We start from the raw sequence: 22,640 nt of genomic DNA on the forward strand, positions 1-22,640 counted from the left end.
TAAAATCTGTAATGGATCACGAATAATGATTGCTCCCACTCAAATACTTATCCGTATCCGTATGCGTATACGTATACGGCTTATTGTAAATAGCCCTAATGATATGTTAGTTATATATCTTTATATTTACATTTGCTAGGCTTACTTATACGCAAATACTAGCCGATTTTGTTTACCATAACTGCATGGTAGCATTGAACTTTAAACTTGCGTATGAAAATATTCTATGCAACGTAAAGGGGCTACTTTTTAAAAAAAAAAAGAAACACATGGCTTTGTTAACATTTTGACGCAACATTACGTGTATATTGTTGTTTTTCATAGAATTTTGGGAAGATGAAAACAATACATATATGTTTTATATTTATATATGATACAAACATTTTTTAATTAACAATTGTATAAAGAAACGAGAAAAAAATTCCCGACCGGGGCGACGTTCAGTGCTTTCATTTTTGTTAAAAATGATTGAAGTCACACGTAAAGATTACCTCTGTGTCCGTGTTCGTCCTACGATTGAGTCTTTGGGGTGGACGGGCGTGAGACCCTCTGACAGAGATCAGTTATAAACACATCCTCTTGTCTTTGTTCTTTGAGAATTTAATCATGTGTATTATAAACCATGCACCGCTAGGCTAGTAATACACGTGTCGACAGTTACTCGTCACCACAAATACAGTGTATCCATCGAACCGAAATGAAGTTGTTCCATCTATCTAAGCGTACATTAGATAATCACATGGCTCCTAATGATGTAATATTGAGCTAATTGAACACCGATGTTTTAACAACTTCAGCAAACTCCATTGTGTAAGCGTGCGTCAGCTTTGCCTCCCTGGAGTCCAAGTTCACACATGTTGCCGAGTACAAAACTTTATGTTTTTACGCTATAGATTAACTTTTAGCAAAATTGAATATCAATTTAAAGTTCTGATCTGATTAAATAAAATTATCTCTGAAATTTTCTTTGTTTGTCATGTTTTATTTTACACTTAAATATTGAACTTTTTTGTCGTCGCGGATGAATAATTCTACCTTACGCGAATAGTCTTCATTCGCTATTCAATTGAGTAAGCTCCTCCCACTTTTGACCGACTTTATTGAATTAATTAAGTCACTTTCAAATGACGATTTTATTGCATAAATTATAAATAAAAAGTCGTGTGAGTGTAAATATAGGGATTGGATTTCGCTTTTATGTTAACCTTGCTTGTATGGAGCGATTCCTCTAAGGATATATTCAATATGGGGCGCTAACGCGCCCCGTAAATATATATTCTTAGGGGAATTGCTCCATACAAGCGTGGTTAACATAAAAGCGAGATCCAATCCCTATATAATTATTGCCAATAGCGGGTTCACAAAGACGTCAGTGATAAGTATAGCATATCATATCTCTGAATATGTTTTTTAGGTCACCTGAGACGAAATCTCAAGTGACCTATTCTAATCGCCTTTTGTCCGTCGTCGTGCGTCGTGCGTCGTCCGTCGTATGTCCGTAAACAATTTACATTTTCGACTTCTTCTCCAAAACTGCTGAAGCAATTTCAATGAAATTATGCACAAACCTTTGAAGGCCAATCAAAATTGTGAATTATATGGTCCCCATCCCCCCAGAGAGCTATATGGGAGAGGCCAAAAGGGGTAAAATTGACTAAAATTTCAAAAAATCTTCTTCTCCACTCACAGATGTGATGGAATTAAATACCCTTCATAGATGGAAAGGTCTTGAGGTCCTTTACAATAAATGTGAATTATATGACCTTGGGGCCTCACGTTTCCCCCTGGGGAGGGGGTCAAGTTTACTATAGTTTATATAGGGAAAACACATTTATGAGCATTTTTTGCTCAATTTTCATAGGAAATGTGTCAAACCTGTTTAAAATTATTAGCCTGAGATAACATTTTAATATCATATCTATATTGGTCCTGGTCAACCCCCTCGGGGCAGAGGGGCGGGGCCAAAAGGGGCAAATAGGCTAAAACTTTAAAAATCTTCTTCTTAAATACCGGAAATGGTAGAATCAAATACTCTTCATAGATGGACAGGTCTCAAGGTGTCTTATGAAAATTGTGAATCATATGACCCTGGGGTCTCACGTTTCACCCTGGGGAGGGGTTTAAGTTTACTATAGTTTATATAGAGAAAACACATTTATGAGCATTTTTTGCTCAGTTTTCATAGGAAATGAGTCAAACTTGTTTAGAATTATTAGCCTGAGATAACATTTTAATATTATATCTATATTGGTCCTGGTCAACCCCCTCGGGGCAGAGGGGCGGGGCCAAAAGGGGCATATAGGCTAAAACTTTTAAAATCTTCTTCTTAAATACTGGAAATGGTAGAATAAAATACTCGTCATATATGGACAGGTCTTAAGGTGTTTTATAAAAATTTTGAATTATATGACCTTGGGTCACAGGTTTCCCCCTGGGGATGGGTTTAAGTTTACTGTAGTTTATATAGGGAAAACACATTTTTGAGCATTATTTAGTCATTATAATAGGAAATTAGTCAATTGTAGTCAGAATTATTTCTATGTGATGGCCATTGAATCTTATTACCAAATTTTCCATGACTGATCCCCAGGGGCCTTAGGGCCGGGGCCAAAACGGGTCAAATAGGCTGAAACTTCAAAAATCTTCTTCTGAAATTCTGGAACTGGTAGAATCAAATACTCTGCATAGATGGAAAGGTCTTAAAGTCCTTTACAAAACATTGTGAATAATATGGCCCTGGGATCTCATGTTTCCCTCTGGGGAGGGGGTCAAGTTTACTTTATTTTATATAGGAAAAACACATTTATGAACATTATTTACTTAGTTTGCGTAGGAAATTAGTCAATCTGGGTTAGAATTATTAGCCTGAGATAGCATTTTAACATCATATCCATATTGGTCCTGGCCGACCCCCAGGGGCCAGAGGGGTGGGGCCAAAAGGGGTCAAAATGGATACCATTTCAAAAATCTTCTGAATTCACAGATTTGATGGAACCAAATAATCTTCTTAGATTAAAAAGTCAAATTTATAAAATCACTGACTGGCTTCAAGGGCCTGATAGGCAAATATATAGTGTTTATATGGATGTCTTTGTTTCATTCTGTATCTGAACTCAGGTGACCGTGTTTGAATGATAAATACAAATCAATTTGTGTTTTAATTTCGCGTATTATGCGGACAATAGAAAACTGCGAAAATTAATCAATGTTGAATCATAGAAGTAATATGATTGTGAGGGTGAGTCGCTGTCAAACAGTTCTTAAATATGAAAACGCTAAATCATGTCGCCGAAGATATTAGTTGCCAGTGTAAGTTTGCATTTTGAAAAAAAGTCACGAATGTCAAAATTTGACAATCAGAGTTGAACGTGTTTGTAACAGCATTTTAACTAGGACGTATCAGTCTAAATTATATTTGGTAGTTCATTTCACGTATAACAAACAAAAGCAATGATAAAAAAACTAACATTTTATTTTGTTCATAATTCAATGTATATAACCTGTAAGTTGTCATAATAAATCTAATAAACGTATAAAATAAATTGGTGTATAAATTGATTAATATGTTGTAAAAATAACGGTTAGAAGAGCTAAAGATTTAAGTGTAAATATTATTTATCCTACATTTCAGGTGAAAAAAACCCGCTCAAGAATATAGTTTAGTATTACAGGTTGCATATAATCATTCCGCATGCTGGCATGGATCTTGAATACACTGTAAATCTGATTTTACGACTTCATAATTTGCTGTCTATTTCAAATAATTATGTAAAACAAATTGATTTGTAACTTATTTTTTCTTGAGATATATATATTACTTAGACATTATCTTTATGTGTAAGGTTAATAATATCAAACTTAAATGAAAACAAGAAAAATATCAAACATAAATGAAAACAACAATTGAAATCTTAATCATTCGTCCTTCAGGTCAAGAGTTCTAAGTATGCAATGACATTCACAAATCTTGCAAAATAACTCTTCTGTCATGTATCTTTAAGACGAAAACAAATTGGGTTGCTGTGAGCTATAAATCAGTAAACACGACTGCATACGTTCTACGTTCTAATAATAATCTATCCTATTGTTATATCTTAATCAAATAAACATATATTTAACATCGACAATCGTTTTTTACATTTAATTTATATGATAAAAACCTCAAACAGAATCTCAGAAACAGTAAAAGACTAATATCAAATTCGCATCCGTCGTGAAAATCATGATAGTGTAGGGCAAAAACGTCTAAGGGCCAAATCAGATTAAGAAATACTGGTAAAATAATAAGGAAAATGAATGAAAGCTTTTGTCTGGAGATAAACACGCTTCCTAAATAGGTTAATTAATTCAATTGTGATCTACACTTTGTATTTTTCGATTGTTTCCCTTTCAAAACATCGATCGTATAGCCATGGTTTTGGCAGTAATCTTCATTATACTCTCTAAGTATTTAAATATATTGCCATGATTGATGCAAAGTTGTCGTTATTATGTACGGTGCTGACAAAACATTTCAAGTTTTATTTCCAGTCAGTGGCCTTTCTCCTTGATAACTCCACAATGTTCCGGATGTAGAAACAGACAACATTTCCGGGAATGAAATTACCGAAGGAAATTTTCCCCCAATATTCCATGAACAAGGTAAATGCTCTTCTCCTTCATTGAAAAAACGTGTTCTCCCCCTTTCCAGCGATTGTGTTGACGTTTTCCACTTTATATCTGTCGAAGATATCGGGACAAATTCACTGTTACATCTGATGATTCGATCTGACGTTGATGTTCTCTGTTCCTTCAGATAATCTTCAAACAGATTTCGTGTTTCGTTGCGATTTTCATGTTGGTGTTTGACAAGCATTTTCCTGTAACATGTTACAACTATAAGACTAATAAGCACAAAGCAAATGACCGCCAACACAACACATGCTGCAATAAACAAGACAAGGCCTTCACTGTCCCCTTCAAAAAACCCAACAGGACCAATAGGCTGAGCGTCAATCGCCCCATGCGAATTTAATATGGCTCCAAAAGCTGCAAAAAAAGACAAAGTAAATATTTTCATCCTCTATATATCACGGAAAAAAATAGAAAATCACACAGGTTGGAATGGAAACATTTTGAATACATTGACTACATCTCAAAAAATGTTCCGTAATAAATCATATAAATGTACGTGTTTTCAAATAAAAAACGAAATATGAACGTTATCTGATTGAGTGAAAAAAAATTGAAACTAAGACAGCATTTTCGTTACTCAGGCTAATGGAATGGAGGACGTCCTTTATGTTAACTTTGGTGAGGAACATATATATAGAACATGCTGTTATAGATGCTGGTTTTGTTTTTGGAGATAGCTCCAAATAAAATAATAAGTGCAGGTACTGAAACGATACTGTTGGGTTCGAATTATGATGTTTAAAACACTAAGAAACAGTGGTATATATAGATGTGGCCAGTGATAACTTACTCATGTTCGTGATCGGAAATGTTGTGACTGTTGGCATACATATCCTGGACTGGTCTGGATTGCGTCGCCGACATTCATCTACAATCAACATTTGGGAGTAGTTCCCATTCTCATCCGGGTAGCACATAGCACAGGGAACACATTCACTTGTACTATCCATACGGAACATCCCTGTGAACAAACACAGATATATAACATTTTAACAATATATCACTGATTATCATAACGGGGCATTGCTTTAGCACGAATATCTAACAAGATTTATAACATTTTAATAATATATCACTACTTATCATCAATCTTCAGCATGGAACATCTTACAAGATGTAATTAATCTTCAGGGAGTTATCCCAGGGAGCCCAAAACCTGACAACTCTTATCAAAATACAGATGTACATATATATTTGTTGCAATGCCATGAATATTTATATCTATATGCCTTTCAAGCTGGAGCGGGGTTTAAATAATTGTACTGTAAAATATAATAATAATAAGGAAATATATACTTTTATATGGTCAACTGTAGCCTGATACTAGTTTATGTAAGACCAGATATATTTCCGTATTAGATTATAAATAAATACCTTAACGTGGATATTCCATGGGAAGAAAATAATCATAAATTAAAGCTAATTCAACATTTGATCCAAGCATATTTAGTTTATCCTTAATAATCTACTAACCAAATACGAGAGATATCATTCTAATATAAAACTTGCTTGCCTGTACTACATGCTGTTATCTAAGAAGACACCTGCTAACCTAAGATGATATTTCATTATTTTCTGGGCGATTTATCATTACTTGTCAAAACGTTTACAGAGTGTAAAGCAACGCCAGTTGTAATGGCACGTAACGACAGTTACCCACAACTTGAGATTAAATAGTGCATGGTTGATTTTAATACTTTCTCCTACCCTGGACAGGTACCCTAGGGCAAAGACAAGCTTCACGAGATCTTTGCACGTTCTCAACAAATTGCATGACGTCAACATTATTGGAGACACAAACGTGCACACAGAGTAAGAGAATAAGAATAATTCATCCTTTTTGGGGTGAGACAGGAGCATCTCAATCCTTGGTATAAGATTATTAAGCGGTCAAACACGAGGCTTGAGAACGTTACCGCTCAGATGGAATTTCTATCAAAAGTGGTGAAAGATTCTATTAATATCACATCTTATAAACTCGATTAGGCCAAAGTACATACCTGGTCTACAGTGCCCACACACGTCATTGGAGGTCGCCTTACACCGCTGTAGTAACATCTCCCCTTGACGACAACCTGAACACACACTACATACAGACATGTTTTCCATCTTTGAAAATGTTCCTTCGGGACATTTTTTACATTTGGTATCTCTTGCTTGCTCGCAGCTAGACTTTACATAAAAGCCTGACTGACACGTGGAGCAAGGAACACAATTCCCCTTCCGTCGGTAGGTACCTCGGGGACACCGGCACTGCGCCCTGTCCATGTCCGTACATTTATGCACATACTTGCTTTCAGGATCGCAATTGCTACACGACCGACATCGCCTGGCATTATTGGAAGCATACTGACCCCGGGGGCAAAGGTCACAGTGGGTATCGCTGAATTTTGTACACTTTCTTTTCATTCTGTAGCCTGGTCTACAAGGAGTACATGGTTTACACTCTCGGCTTCCGTCAGATATAACACTCTGGTAATACAGGTCTGGACACGCATGTCCATTGTCGATGAGGTGGCGGGACTGAAAAATATAAAAAACGAAAAATATTACATAAAATAATATGAATGGCAAATGTTGAAAAATTGCATAGGTAAAGGATAGACTAAAGCTAGATTCAACTTGTGCTTCATTATGATGCTGTGTCATTTTAATATTTTTTTATCTTGTGCACTTGTGCTTTTCATGGTTAAAACCATTTTTGACATTCCAAGGGTTAATATCAATGTTATATCCACCCTTGGAATTTGTCATAGCAACACTGACGGCTCTGTGTTGGATATATCAGATAATACGGTAGTTTGGTCTTTTGATGTATATTAACAGAATCGAATAATGAGACACTGTTGTTGACTAAGTGGTTTTGAAGGTGGTCGTCGCCATCTACGGTATTCGTCAGAGCAAGTGTGTGATTGGTAAGGTGTTTCTCTTGCACTACCATCAGTTTTGGTATGGCATATTCTAGGGTGGATAAAACGACAGTAGTAATGACCCTGGTGTATCCGACGTCTATCTAGTTGAGGGTGAAAGTTATCCCTTTATTACGTCATAAGATGGTTAACCGTGCGTGTAACTTGGAAGAGAATGACTGCTTCTCCTGTTGTCTGGTAAACCACAAGATAGAGCTACATGATTTATCTATTGGGAGAGTTTAAAGATGCTCCACCGCTGACAAATGGTTTTTTCACTATCAAAAATAGGAGCAGACGATTTAGTATTTTTCTTCAGTTACAAAAGTTACTTACTTTATACCAATACCACCATTAAAAAGTTTGAGCTTCTAATTTTACTTCAAGTTGAAAATATAAATAATAATTAATTGCATCCCTAAAAAATATGTGGCATTATATCCTATGTGGAATGAAGTACTAATTGCGCATGCACCAAAAGCAAAATTAATTATTTTATATCATTTTCTGTGCTAATTAGACATATATATATATATGATTAAACACCAATTATTGTCCAAATGATGAGTATCATTTATGCTCTGTCGGCGGTGGAGCATCTTTGAATTAACATCGTGAAAAAAAGTAACGGGATTCAATAGAAAGGAAAGAGCGTATTCGAATTATAATTAATCATATACATTGTGTATATTGTAAAAGAAAGTAAATTGCCATAGATTGATTATTGTACTTAATAACATCGAGACATTATAATGTAAGTTTTAGTAGAACCCATGATAACAAGTAGTAGAAATATATACAAAAAATAATAAAACATATTTCAATCTACATCAATACATTTTGGATAAGGTTCATCACATAATGTCATTTTTGTATTTTTACTGATATAAAAAACCACGTGATACACATGAGTTAATTTAGTCGTTGATCGGTGATGGTACGATAAGTACTTATAAGTATCTACCAAATACAGTAGCATGAATCATTCTAAACATCTCAACTTATTCTACTGACTAATTCACAACTATTTTAGAAGCAGAGAAGGTTAATATAGGCATTGCCTGTTGCCCAATCCCAATTGTAATACTACAATAAAATATTCTTAAACAAAGCGGAGTTAAGGGGGGATTATTCTATAAAATGTCTAAATACAGAGGTAAGTCAATTTGATCTCATAAGCAATAGGCATATACATGTATATTCATGTTTCTCTATGGTCCAAATAAATGTGGTCCATAACTCGTGCTAACATTAACATATGATACCATACATAATTATATCTCCGCGTCAGACGAATTTCTATTGTGAGCCGTACACGCTCTATAAACTAACAAGGACATCGATTAGTAAAGACTATGAATTGAGTCTATGCATGCTTCTTGAAATTCGTATGAATTTAAATTAAGATATTGCATAACCTTTTTGATACATCATAATAAACATTATACTACGATGGCCGAAAACGAACTGACAGAATTGTGTTACTAGTAACACGTTTTCGTCAGCAAAATATGTACGTACAAATTTTGTGTCAAAAACCTATTGTTATAAGTATGCTATAGTAGTACGTTTTCGTCAACAAGATATGTACGTACATATTTTGTTGACGAAAACCTGTTGTTATGATAGTAGTAGATTTGGCTGTACACGAAATATGTACATGACAAAAACGTGTAGTTTAGAAATCTACTGAATCCGTATACCAATTAACATTCCTTTGTTCTGTGATTGATCTTTACACGGTCATATGCTGACTTTACCAGATAAAGGCTTTGAAAGGCCAAAACAGTTTTAAGTTTCCTTTCATCATATTGTTGTTTTCAAATGCATGAGGTTTAATACATATTGAAACTTCATTCTGAAGGTAACCCGGATGGCTATAGTTACCACATTATCATATACATATTCATTCAAAGTTAATAACCTGCAACTGCGAAACCGCCATATTCTTATGGTAAAAACTAGACATAATTCTCATAGTTGTAAACCTGCCCCTATTATTAGGCTTTTTTGCCTGTAAATCAGGGAGGAAAAAAGGGGGGAGGGGGATCGAATTAATCTTGACCCATATAGTTATAAGAATAGAACTGTTATAATAATACATCTAAATGGGTTATTACTGAGAACGTCTTATACGTTGTATATCATGACCCATTGCAGTAAATGTATACATCGCGTTTTGCTTTGATGCCATGCCCTTATCTGGTTAAGTCACCATATGACCGTGTAAGAATCAATCACAGAGGAAAAGGAATGTTAATTGGTATATGGATCTAGTAGATTTCCAAACTACACGTTTTTGTCATGTACACATGTCGTGTACAACCAAATTTACTACTATCATAATAACAACAGGTTTTTGACACAAAATTTTGCTGACGAAAACGTGTTACTAGTAACACAATTCTGTCAGCCATTTTCGGCCATCGTGTTATACAGGTACAAAGAGAGGGAAGTACATCGTATAAAACTGGCTTCGGTCCAATCTATGAAACATACACATACGCCCTTAAAGTTGAGTAATATATCAACTAGAATTGTATGTGATTCATATCAATGCTTTCTTTATTTCGTATTAAACCAATAAATTATACAGAGTGAATTTTCATCTATAATGATATTGAAGGTATCAGATTTCTTATCTACGCTATAGACACAATAGACATGTATTACACACATCAACCTTCATTGTTTACGTATCTATTTATAGAACTATAGCTCTGCCCAGCTGTAACATAACATATACCTCAACCTCGGTACACAAACTTACCTCTGTAATATATACCGTTATTATGACTATGAAGATAGTGACTAGAACCATGATCCCACATAGATTCACAGATATATAGAATACTAAGAGAAATATTAAGTCGGAATTGGGATTTCCACTTTTCATTAATATACTATTTTTAGCAAAGAACTAGACCGTAAACTTTGAGCCGCACATGTGTATTGCGCGATTGGGTTTCATTCTGATAGAATGGATATGTTTATCATTCTTAATTAGATGAGATCATACTTCATCTTTTTCATTTTCCAGTCATTTTATTATAATCTTTTATTATCAGAATAAATTGAAATGAATACAATCAGAAATAGAAACTGAAATTGTTTCTTATAAGAAAAACTACGTGTGCTGATATGTACGTTTTTAACAACTGGTTTGTTATAGACGAATTAGCTCAGTAGAATTATACTAAATCATCCCTTTGTGACCAACGTCGGTATAAAACCAACCTGCTTAATACAATCACTTTGTAGGGCTCTGTATACCGATCCCAACACTATTCAACCTGTATATATAGACCACCTGACTATAAAGGCAATTTCCTCTCTTCCTTGGGCGGGTTTTAAAGAGAGATTTGACTTTTGTGTTTGGTGAGAGCAAAGACGAATGTGCCAGAGGATAATAAAGTTTTATGTTAGAATTTAAAGGATATTTTTAAGTCAATGAAAGCATAAAGATAACACATCTTAACTGTTTAACATTTTATTGATACGTACAGTATGATAAAACTTGAAAACTTAAAATTTCAAATCAATTTGTAACATACACATACGTACTGATTAACATCGAAACACAGCTTGCTGGTGTAATTAGATTTTTTAATCATTAACACAGCTACCCTTTGTTATCTACATGTGGTAAAATTCCACTGTTCCAACTTAAATGATTCTACCAAGAACTAAAGTACATTTGTAAATAAGGTTTTCTAGAAAGTCAGATTATAATACACTTATATATGTATAATTCTAAATTTAGAACAATATTCTATACATAGGATATTCGACACTTAAATTACAGCCGATTTAAATAAAGCGTTAGTGTAATACTCTAATGTAATGACATCATCACAACTATAAACACTAAGGCAACGACCACTAGAAGTCTTCACTTATTAGGAGCAATAGTCATGTGCAACTTCAACTAATGATCCTGTCTTGATATCATGATAAAAGGCACACGCACTTTGGAGTTTCTTGTGTATATCAAGCTAATAATACAACACTAGTTAGCCTATTCATTACTGTATAAGACCGTCACACGTCACCGAATCATGATATCTCCAGGGCCGAATTCCGAGAACTGCATGAGGAAGCAGAAACTACTTCTATGGGTCTCCTGTGCGATTAATAATCAACATTGACCCAATTAATTGTTGAAGTCATTTTATATGAGTTTTCTTCAAGGTCTACCAGTGGACTACCTGGTTTATTCTCAGGAATTCATCATCAATTTGAAAGATATCTTTAGCACATGCCCAATTATTCATATAACGTTCCCCCAAGTAATAATACAATTTTCCTCCCATTTTTTTATGTTCTAGTTTCTTTCTGAACACAGAAAAAAGAAGGCGGTTAAAAGAATGATAACATTATTGTCAGAAATTATCTTACCGGGATTTTTATGTTGTTAAAGATCATTTGATTGAGTGGGTAGTTTGGTTTAATTCATTTTGAAGTCCTGACAACATTTAGGCTGAACATGGCGTGTTATAGGTGGTACACACAGGTAGCTCAGGTATACGAACCACCAGACACCAGACTGTAAACACCAAAAAGACTCGTCTGTCACAGTGTGTCTTCAAGCCATTTATGAAACGCACGTCTCCTTACTCAGTATAAAGACGTTGCTACCAGGAAAAATACACGATTATGTGGATCTGATAAAATAGTTTAACATCTAGTGATCAATATTGATAACTCATCTATTAACAGAGCAGGTATCCCAAACAAGGAACGTTGTAAATATCTCCACACAGGATCTACTACCAGGTTAGTTATGGATCTCTCGGTAAAAGTTTCTAACTAGGTAAGGACTACATCGTAAAATATAAGACACACGCGTTAGATCATTGTTTCACGGTCACTTTTCTTTTTGAATTATGTAGCAAAATCATATACAATGTACATGTATATCGCTTTAAATCAAGATACAGAAATGCAATGTTCGTATAGGCGCACTAAGTAAGGTTAAAGACCCTGATTAAACTAGTGATTTTATAGTGTATCATTTTCCTGACAAGGTCAAAAAGGACTCGATGCGTATGCTTTTGTGAAGTCGAATCCAATCCAGTCAAATCAGCGTCCCTTCTACTTGTTATAAACACTAATAAACATATTGACATAGTTACTAGGTGACAGATATATATACTGACACCTGTGGAATTGCAAAACTGAAATGTAAAATGTTTTGCATATTTTGCCAAAATTTACAAACAGCACAATAATCTACAAGTCAACAGTATTATCCAAGATTAGGACGGATGCATAAACACTTTATATCAACTAAGTTATGTTCAAGTACACCTAAGAAGTGATATTTAAACAGGGTCATAAACCTTAACGTTTAGTCCTCTGTAGTGTGGTATTTACAATACATGTATTGCTTCACCAAGAAAAGTATAGTGTATTGTTAGCATTTGATATTCAGAATGAGTGTAAAGGTCTGTGTCGAGAAAAGGGTAAGCCCTAGAGGGTTACATTGGAGGTAAAGATTCAAGGTTAAGTTCACGAACACACGTGTTATAGATTGGGAGCACACTAGGCTTCCTGTAATTCTACAATGCGTGGGTTTACAACATTGTAATTTTGAAGAAACCCTTATATTTCTTCAAGTAAGCATATTGTAGAGAGTTGCTCTCTAACCTTTTAACTTTTCTACATTCCACAAAGATAATCTTCTGAACACTACATATATTCTTTTTTTTAAGTATGAACCATCCAGAGTTAAATGAGTGGGCGGCGCAGTATAATCCACGGACAAGAGATCAGTGATGATCCGGACTCAATGTGATATAAAATATAAGTGGCCAAACTTTCAGACGAGATAATATAATTATAGAAAATATTCATTAGTATTAAAAAGCCAATGTTCTAAGCATAACGTTTGCCTTCGTGTATTTGAATTTAATTTGTTCGCAACCATACTTTTTCAGTATTTTCTCCGAGATGAAGTTATAGACTTTGTAGCGATACCAAGTTTGAGAAATAGATTGAAGAAGGCCTATACATAAGATCTGAAATGTGTGTTAGTGAGATATTATGAAACGCGTCTTAGAACGTTTTAATTTTGCAAGTCTTCTGCTTGGAATATCAGCCAATGAAGATCACACGAAGTAATATTGCACTAGTGACAAAGATATTACACGGGCGTAGTCACAGGATAGCAGGCAGATTGTAGAATAATATAAGACTCTTGCCGAAAAATACCTATCCTGCATATCCACATATGAAAGAGTATTTTCTCACATATAAATTAACGTTTTATTACAATTTTACTACTATGATTTTCCTCCATTTCGGAATGGATTTGAAAAAACCGCGAGAACAAGTCACTTATCCATACATGAAAATTGCGTAATATTATCAATGCAAATCCCGTCGCTAGTATCTTTTAAAGTGAACATAATCTAGTTTCTGAAAAAATATACTGAGAAAAATAAGTTGCCGTAACTTCACGAGGCTTTATTGCATGGGTAACCATTTTGTATTTATTGTGGTTTTAATTCATTTAGATTTAATTTATAGATTGATATAAGAGTTCATTCCTCAACAAGTGTAAACTTTGAAAATTAAATAAATTAGATATAGCGAGGGTTTAGATAGAAATAATAACAGTGACTGGATAGGGGAACTGGTTTGTCCGATAACTTTTACTCTATCTTTTACCGTAGCGGTCACTCGTTTCTCATCTACATTCATGAAAACTAACATACATATATTGCGTCATATATATATATATATATCTTTCAACAATAAAACATTGTGCCTAAGTAGAAACCAAATATTCTGGTGTTTATACTTTAGAGAGATCAAGTAATATGACGTCATACATAGAGAACGTTTTAGCGGGGAATTCTAAAAGCGGCACAGTCATTGCATTATTCGATAATATATCAATGTGCTACAATTCCGTTTGTTTTAATGTAAAATTAAATAAAATGATGGAAATTTATGCCTAATTAGTACCTGATTGAGCTAATTGAATTAAATGATACACATTATTCTCAATATTTTTTAGCGTTATGAAGTCATAGACAAAATATGGACGAACAATTTTTTGTCATAATTCGCGTCTATGAATAATGTCCTTCCGTTTTTTGTCTATGACTTCATGACCCCAAAGTTATTGAGAACAATTCTTAAATACTTTAGTATATCCACAATAAGTATACATATATATTTACTAATTACAGAACTGTATCACCGCCCGACGACATGACTAAGTCCCTAGGATTTCTCCTCATGGTTGTGGTATCAGTCCACAACGTTCAGCGCTGTGAGCTAAAGTCCATCGTACCATGTCCCATAACGACGTGCAAATGTTCTCCGAGATCCAAGCTAGTCAACTGTACTGGACCTGACATACATTATATTCCTGTGCTACCGATATATGCAAAAAACGTCTTTTTCACAAAAACTAACTTTCCCAATATTACACAAGATTTTGTGTTCAATCTTACTTTAATCTACGTTGAAAAGTTACATTTCGTCGACACACTGACTCAAGTCATAGATCCGGATGCCTTTATCAAGCTTTCCAGATTGTCTACATTAGAACTCAGCGGAAATCATCAGTTACAACCGGATGTCATATTCCCAGTATTACAGCTGACACCGCGAATACAAGCCATAAAACTGACGTCTAACAAATGGAAAACTGTCCCAAAAGATATGTTCTCGAGATTACAAAATTCATCGATGAGGGATATATCACTCAGCAGTAATGCCATTGAGTTTATTGATGGAACCTATTTTTCTGGTTTGCGTCATCTCAAGAGTTTGGATCTATCAAACAATATACTATCAGATTTTAACTCCTCGGGATTAGAATCTACAGCTATCTTCTACCTAAACTTGGACAGTAATCGATTTCGTAATGTCCCATCTTTCTGCGGATCTGATGGGAACCCAACATGTAGACTCAGTACACTGTACTATCGCCAGAACGACCTTTACAATTTAGACGAATCTTCTTTTCAGTGTTTGCAATTTTTACGAACTCTTCATCTTGACCAGACCACTATAAGAACTTTGAGAAATAACTCATTCGTGAAATTACCAAAGTTAGAACAAATCTCTCTTCTTCACATCGGAGATCACTTAAACGCTATTGAAGCATTTGCGTTCAATTCATCCAGTCTAAAGACGCTTCACTTTACCAATAATCGATACAGATTTGAGAAGACGCCGTGGCTTTACAGTAAGCTGTTCTCCTCACTTCCAAATCTTCTGATGCTTGACCTTACAGGGAACTTTCTACCGTCAGATTCCAGATCCCTCAGGAAGCTATTAACACCAATGAAGAAATTACAGAACTTGATATTACAGAACACTGCTCTTAAAGGACTCCCACGTAATGTTTTTCAACAGATGCCTGGCTTACGACATCTGGTACTTATTGGTAATTACATAAGCGGCTGGAATGATGATCCGGAAGTGTTTGGCAATGTCTCGTCACTGCGCAGTTTGTATCTTGACGGAAATAATATAAAACTAATCAACAAAACGTCGTTTTCGGAAAATTTTCTGAAATCTTTAGACAAGTTTTGTATAACAAACAATCCGTTTTCATGCACTTGTGACCTTAAATGGTTCTTAGACTGGATGAAATCCAGCAAGCATACGACCATTGTAAACTACCCAAAGCGGTATACATGCCGCTTTCCTCCAGAAATGAACAATGTTCTGTTGAAGGACTACAACCCTACTACCGAGATGTGTTTAAATGTTAATTACCCTCTTATCAGAAACATTTGTATAGCTGTCTTTGTGCCGTCAACATTCATCCTCATCGCCATATCGGTCATATATAAGTTCCGGTTCCGGTTGAACTACTGGCTACACATCCTTGGTATAAAGAGAGTCGGCTATACACGGATCCAGGATGATGCTGTGTATGAGTACGACGCTTTTGTCATCTACTCTAACGACAACAGGGATTTCATTTTCGGTGACATGGTTCCAGAGCTTGAGGAGAAAGGTGGATGTAGACTCTGTATACACGAAAGAGATTTCGAAGTAGGACAATACATCATGGACAACATTACGAAAAAATTCAAACTCAGCAAGAACATTATTCTTGTATTATCTCGTGCCTTCTTAACCAGTGAGTGGTGTAAGTTTGAACTTACCCTAACTCAGTCAAAGACAGCACAAGAGGGCCCCGGGGTGTTGACTGTAATACTACTAGAGGAACTGGACACGACCAGACTTCCGTCCTCTGTACGGGCGATTCTTGACACTGTCACCTACACTGAGTGGTCAGTAGATAAAGCTGGACAGAACAAAGTATGGGCCAAAGTCTTAACTGCACTGAATACTCACATTAACCATGAAAATGATAATTAACTGTTTGCTGGAAATATTAATACATGTAATTATGAACCACATCTATTTTTAGCACTATGGAGCGTAGCTCCATCGTAGCTTATAGCATACCCCCTAGTTTTGAAAATCACCTTGTGAACAGGATATCTCAAGTTATACACCATTAACAGCAATAAAATTTGGCACAGACATGTAGTTATAGATTAGGACGGAACTGATAAAACTTGGCGACAAACAGACATAAACTGTATTTTTGAGGAATTAAAATATATTTCATTCCTTCTTTGTCTATAGTAATATTTAAATGAGAAACACAATGCATTATGGGAAATTATATGGCCGACAGTACCACTTCATATAAAAGAAATATAGTTTTAGAAAAGATTAAGGCAATTAAGAAATATTCATTATTTTTCTATTCTTAAATATGTTACTCAAAGTGTCATGACATCATAATTACCTGTGTTGGATAATCTATATTCCCTGGACAGTGTCACAAGTCAGGTGCCCTAGTTTCATCTAGATGCTGTTTATAGGCCTATATGTGTGTGTAAATGTGTTATATATACCATTTACTGTTAAAGGGAAAAACAGTGGTTGAGAATTAATTAATGTATTTTGTTATCAAGTCCTTGGGAAAGGCTCGACTGTAGCTGCCAGTGTCAATTTGTTGACCTGTAGTACATACACATTCCATTGTGCCGAGACTCAGCCAATACAACTTGTGCATTGTTATCTTAATTGTGAAATTTATATTGTGTTGAAGAAAATGAGATAAAAGATAAGTAATAAATTTCAACGTACTGAAGCAAATTCAGTTTACCTCTTATAACCAGGACAGCCAAACATCTTTGATTTTTTTGGTCACCTATAATGAATTAAGCCCTCCTCCAGCAGGTATCTTTTAAAAGTCTAGTCAACTTAACACTTTGATTATACATAGTTGTACATGTGTGATATCGATAAGCAATCATACAGGAAAAAATTTCCCCAATAATTTTTTATCATATAACAATATTCTGATAAATTTGAATAAAAAGCTTTGTTAAATTTTGAATTTTATTAAATTTTCTAATATTAAAGTTAAGTTGATGCTATTTGAATTGGTCCCAACAATATTCTTACTAAGAAGATGCTGCTTCTGCATACGCTCACACTAAAATCCTGCTCAGAAAAAAAAAACTTTTCTGCACAAATCAATATTTTTATAAAACTGTTGATCTATATATAACTTAACATTTGATGAATGACATCTGTCTTGAAAGAATTTTATGATTGTTTTAATACCAACATTGATAACAATTAAATACCAGTGGTCATTTGAATTGTCCTAATTAATTATTAGTTTAAACAGTGGATATGAGTGATAATCAAGAATATTAGTCAAAACCAATCATTGAACATTCATTAACTGAACCATCGTGCTACGAGGCCACATCTATTTTTTCATACTCGATGACTTTTCCAATGCCGTTTTTTAAAGAATGTTTTCTCGCATATACATTTGTATAAGTAAGCAGAAATGGCAAATGCCGTATAATTTGTATACAACTTATTCTTCATTTGTACAAAAACAGAACACAATACTGATTTTTACGTGCGGTAAAGTCGCCTATTTTATAGCAAACAATTCCTATCCCGGAAAAACAGTCTCAAACATGATGCATGATTTCCTCATAACTTTTATAAGCTGTTTGTACTTTCAGTAGCAAGGAAATTTGTTAAGTAACCATATGAATGCTGTTTTAGATCATATCATAAAACAACTATCAATGTAACAACAAGAAATCTAGGAATTTAGAGTTAATTCTAAATGATGAAAATGTATTTCCATTACTACACATTATGTCTGAATTGTGAGCGATTATATCCAAACTAAAGTCACCTCCATCTTAGTGTATCTTTTTTATATTTATAATAGTGGAATCAAAATAAATTATATGTCTACAATTTAGATTGATTTCTTGATAAATATGGAACGAAAAATATTTCTATAATTTAAGTAGGAGGAAAAAAATTTCTTATAAAATCATGGTTAAGAATTTGTGTTATGGCTACTGCGTGTATACAATGTAAGTGCCATGATTTAAACATTTTTCATCATTTATAGACACATATTTATATATTGCTTTTGAGAATGATATTTACAATAAGATTGGAAAATCAGGTGTTTTAGTTCTCAGAAACAAGACCAGAATAGTAACAGCTTAGTTGTCTAGGTGCGACATGAAACAAATAAGTAATAATGGGAGATAATGTCAGAACATTAACAAAACCATAGTTTAGACGAGAAACTAAGAATGAGAGGATGATCCGAGTGACAGTTAACAAATGTTCTGTGTGATATACGTAAGTACGGAGGTGATAGATTGAGATCCACGAAACAGCAAAGACGAGATAGCGAGAAGGAGGAGCCGGTTATAGTAGGAAAGCGATAAAGATTTAAAAACAACTTAATCTGTCTCTTATGCATTTAAACCACACATTAATTTTCTAGCATCTCATTTTCACACTTGTCTGTCAGATTTATTGTACTAAAACATCATAGCAACGATATATATAAGTGAAGGAGGGCTAGATAGGACAAACAAACTATTAAAAAATTTCTTGTACGCATTTTCTTGTTCTTCCCTTTCATTCATATCATATATATCTCGACCATTTGATGTATTTAATGTTTTACTGTATATTAGTTTTTATACATTTGTAATCATATCTCAACCATCCGATGGTTTGACTGTATATTAGTTATTATATATTTGTAATCATATCTCGACCATCCGATGGTTTGACTGTATATTAGTTTTTATATATTTGTAATCATATCTCGACCATCCGATGGTTTGACTGTATATTAGTTTTTATACATTTGTAATCATATCTCAACCATCCGATGGTTTGACTGTATATTAGTTTTTATACATTTGTAATCATATCTCGACCATCCGATGGTTTGACTGTATATTAGTTTTTATACATTTGTAATCATATCTCAACCATCCGATGGTTTGACTGTATATTAGTTTTTATACATTTGTAATCATATCTCGACCATCCGATGGTTTGACTGTATATTAGTTTTTATATATTTGTAATCATATCTCGACCATCCGATGGTTTGACTGTATATTAGTTTTTATACATTTGTAATCATATCTCGACCATCCGATGGTTTGACTGTATATTAGTTTTTATATATTTGTAATCATATCTCGACCATCCGATGGTTTGACTGTATGTTAGTTTTTATACATTTGTAATCATATCTCGATCATCCGATGGTTTGACTGTATATTAGTTTTTATATATATTTGTAATCATATCTCGACCATCCGATGGTTTGACTGTATGTTAGTTTTTATACATTTGTAATCATATCTCAACCATCCGATGGTTTGACTGTATATTAGTTTTTATATATTTGTAATCATATCTCGACCATCCGATGGTTTGACTGTATATTAGTTTTTATACATTTGTAATCATATCTCAACCATCCGATGGTTTGACTGTATATTAGTTTTTATATATTTGTAATCATATCTCGACCATCCGATGGTTTGACTGTATATTAGTTTTTATACATTTGTAATCATATCTCAACCATCCGATGGTTTGACTGTATATTAGTTTTTATACATTTGTAATCATATCTCAACCATCCGATGGTTTGACTGTATATTAGTTTTTATACATTTGTAATCATATCTCGACCATCCGATGGTTTGACTGTATATTAGTTTTTATACATTTGTAATCATATCTCGACCATCCGATGGTTTGATTGTATATTAGTTTTTACACATTTGTTATCAATAGCCATGTTAACATTTCTTTTCATTTTTGCATACATCGTGCATTTATAGCTTATTTTTCTCTCGCTAATTTTTTTTCATTACAATTTTGATATAATATTTTCCCCATTTATTTTATTTCTGAGACAAATCACATTGTTGATATTAGTGTAGATTTGTGTTTTCCAGCTTAATATCGGAAAAGTTAATGATTGAAATGTTTAAATAGGTTTTAATTAATTGTAGGGAACAGTTTGTGTTATAGATAGTTTTCATACAATTTGTTGCTGTTAATTAAGTTTGTGCTATAATCAAACCCACGTTTCCACAAAGTCAGCAAGGCCAAACCTTTGTTCTTTGTTTTAGCGGCCTGATGAAGTGTTTATTGCACTATAATTCTCAAATCCTTGTTTATGACCTAGATTCAGGTAAATAATTATGTGGGTCAGCAGACAATCACATGTGTGACCTGATTCCCTTTATTTTTATCAGTTCAACCCAAACAATATCCATGCCATGTGCCATTATGATTAAAAAAGTGTAAGTGCTCAGCATACAGATAGTAACGTAAAGTCACTGAATGAAGACTTTCGTATCAGAGTATGGACAACTATTTCTTATCATTATTTTGACATTGAATCGATTTCTGAAGTTATAGTGTGTACGTCATACTAACGGAATCATTGTTTTATAGTCGGCTACAATCAATTTCAATTTCCAAATATTTTATTGACAAAAAGATGTTAGTGTCAATTGGATTAGACATCAGGCGTAGCCTATCTTAGTCTTCTCCTGATATTGGTGGTACAAACAAATAATTATATAAAACATACATACATGGCGAGGTTTATGAAAATAAGGGGAGGTAACTCCTAGATGAGGAATGACATAATTTTTATCATATTTATTGTAACTCTATAAATTAAAAGTTAATTTTCATTCTTTTTTATATAATAACCAAATATTATCACATAATTCTAACTATACTTGATCTAACTACACTTGTATGTATATTTTGTGATATTGGTCCTATTCGCCACAACAGATACAGGCTATAAAGTCCACATGTGTTTAACACAATTAGCCATCCACTGATGGGCATCAAGAACCAATCTCACAAAATACACATATATTTGATTTGTGGAGTTACCTATATTTGTAATTACTAGTGTTTACCCATAATTAGTTTCTTAGGAATTACCTTACTTAAATATTTGATGATTTTAAAATAACACAAGAAAAGAAGTATTTAAACACATCAGTTATGTCAGTTGAAATTTGGTTATTTTTATTTAGAATTTTCTTTAGTTGTGTGGATGATTCAATATTATGGATTTCAACAGCTATCTTATTCATTTCATTTAACATTGTTGGAAAAAACTTTCAGAATAACTTACTGTACGACATAAGGGAGGATCAAATAACCTGTTTGTGCGAAGGGAATACCCACAGAGTGTCTCATCATGTATAAAAGGTTCAATAATATTCTTAGATAATCTGGTGTTTCATTATTTATTATTCGGTACACTTTTTGTTTATATCTTCTGTATTCTAATGTTTCCCATCCTAATTCTTTGTATGATTTAATATGAGATGTGCCTTTGCGTAAGCCTGTTATCAACCTTGCAGCCTCTAGTTGTATTGATTCTAATAGATCTTTTTTAGTTCGTGTACAATTATCCCAAACAATATCTGCATATTCAATTACTGGTCTAATGTAAGATATATATATAGTATTTAGGGGTTTCCTATCAATTTTGTTCTTAAGCAGTCTTAATATATTTAGTCTTTTAAAAGCTTTATCATATACGTTTGAAATATTTAGATTCCATTTACCATCATCACTAAGTGAAAGACCAAGGTGTGTATGTGTTTTGTTTTCAGTAATAGGATTATTATAAAAGTGTATAACAGGATGAATTTTAACAGT

The 22,640-nt window shown here is 33.8% G+C and overlaps 2 protein-coding genes across 3 annotated transcripts; one reads left to right on the forward strand and one right to left on the reverse strand.

The window, feature by feature from the left end:
- Window positions 1-3,483: 3,483 nt before the first annotated feature.
- LOC138327492 (uncharacterized) lies at window positions 3,484-10,491 on the reverse strand. Its single transcript, XM_069273618.1, has 4 exons — window positions 10,354-10,491; window positions 6,675-7,197; window positions 5,465-5,635; window positions 3,484-5,028 (listed from the first exon to the last, which is right to left on the reverse strand). The coding sequence occupies exons 1-4, from the start codon at window positions 10,477-10,479 to the stop codon at window positions 4,514-4,516; spliced, it is 1,335 nt and encodes a 444-aa protein (XP_069129719.1). The 5' UTR covers window positions 10,480-10,491; the 3' UTR covers window positions 3,484-4,513.
- Window positions 10,492-12,096: 1,605 nt separating this feature from the next.
- Window positions 12,097-17,471, forward strand: LOC138327493 (toll-like receptor 13). 2 transcript variants are annotated; one of them, XM_069273620.1, is made up of 2 exons: window positions 12,097-12,396; window positions 14,783-17,471. In XM_069273620.1, the coding sequence occupies exon 2, from the start codon at window positions 14,805-14,807 to the stop codon at window positions 16,935-16,937; it is 2,133 nt and encodes a 710-aa protein (XP_069129721.1). In that variant the 5' UTR covers window positions 12,097-12,396; window positions 14,783-14,804; the 3' UTR covers window positions 16,938-17,471. The 2 variants fall into 2 exon arrangements, with proteins under 2 accessions (XP_069129721.1, XP_069129720.1); XM_069273619.1 differs by having other exon boundaries at window positions 12,098-12,359.
- Window positions 17,472-22,640: the final 5,169 nt, after the last annotated feature.

This window comes from Argopecten irradians, chromosome 7, assembly GCF_041381155.1.
Source record: "Argopecten irradians isolate NY chromosome 7, Ai_NY, whole genome shotgun sequence".
NCBI lineage: Eukaryota > Metazoa > Mollusca > Bivalvia > Pectinida > Pectinidae > Argopecten > Argopecten irradians.

Excerpts from the sequence above, each read along its gene's own strand:
- LOC138327492 (XM_069273618.1), bottom strand. The coding sequence starts at position 10,479 with ATGAAAAGTGGAAATCCCAATTCCGACTTAATATTTCTCTTAGTATTC. Across the intron at positions 7,198-10,353 it reads TAACGGTATATATTACAGAG|TCCCGCCACCTCATCGACAA; the intron begins GTAAGTTTGTGT and ends TATATTTTTCAG. Across the intron at positions 5,029-5,464 it reads ATTTCCGATCACGAACATGA|CTTTTGGAGCCATATTAAAT; the intron begins GTAAGTTATCAC and ends CTTTTTTTGCAG.
- LOC138327493 (XM_069273620.1), top strand. The coding sequence starts at position 14,805 with ATGACTAAGTCCCTAGGATTTCTCCTCATGGTTGTGGTATCAGTCCAC.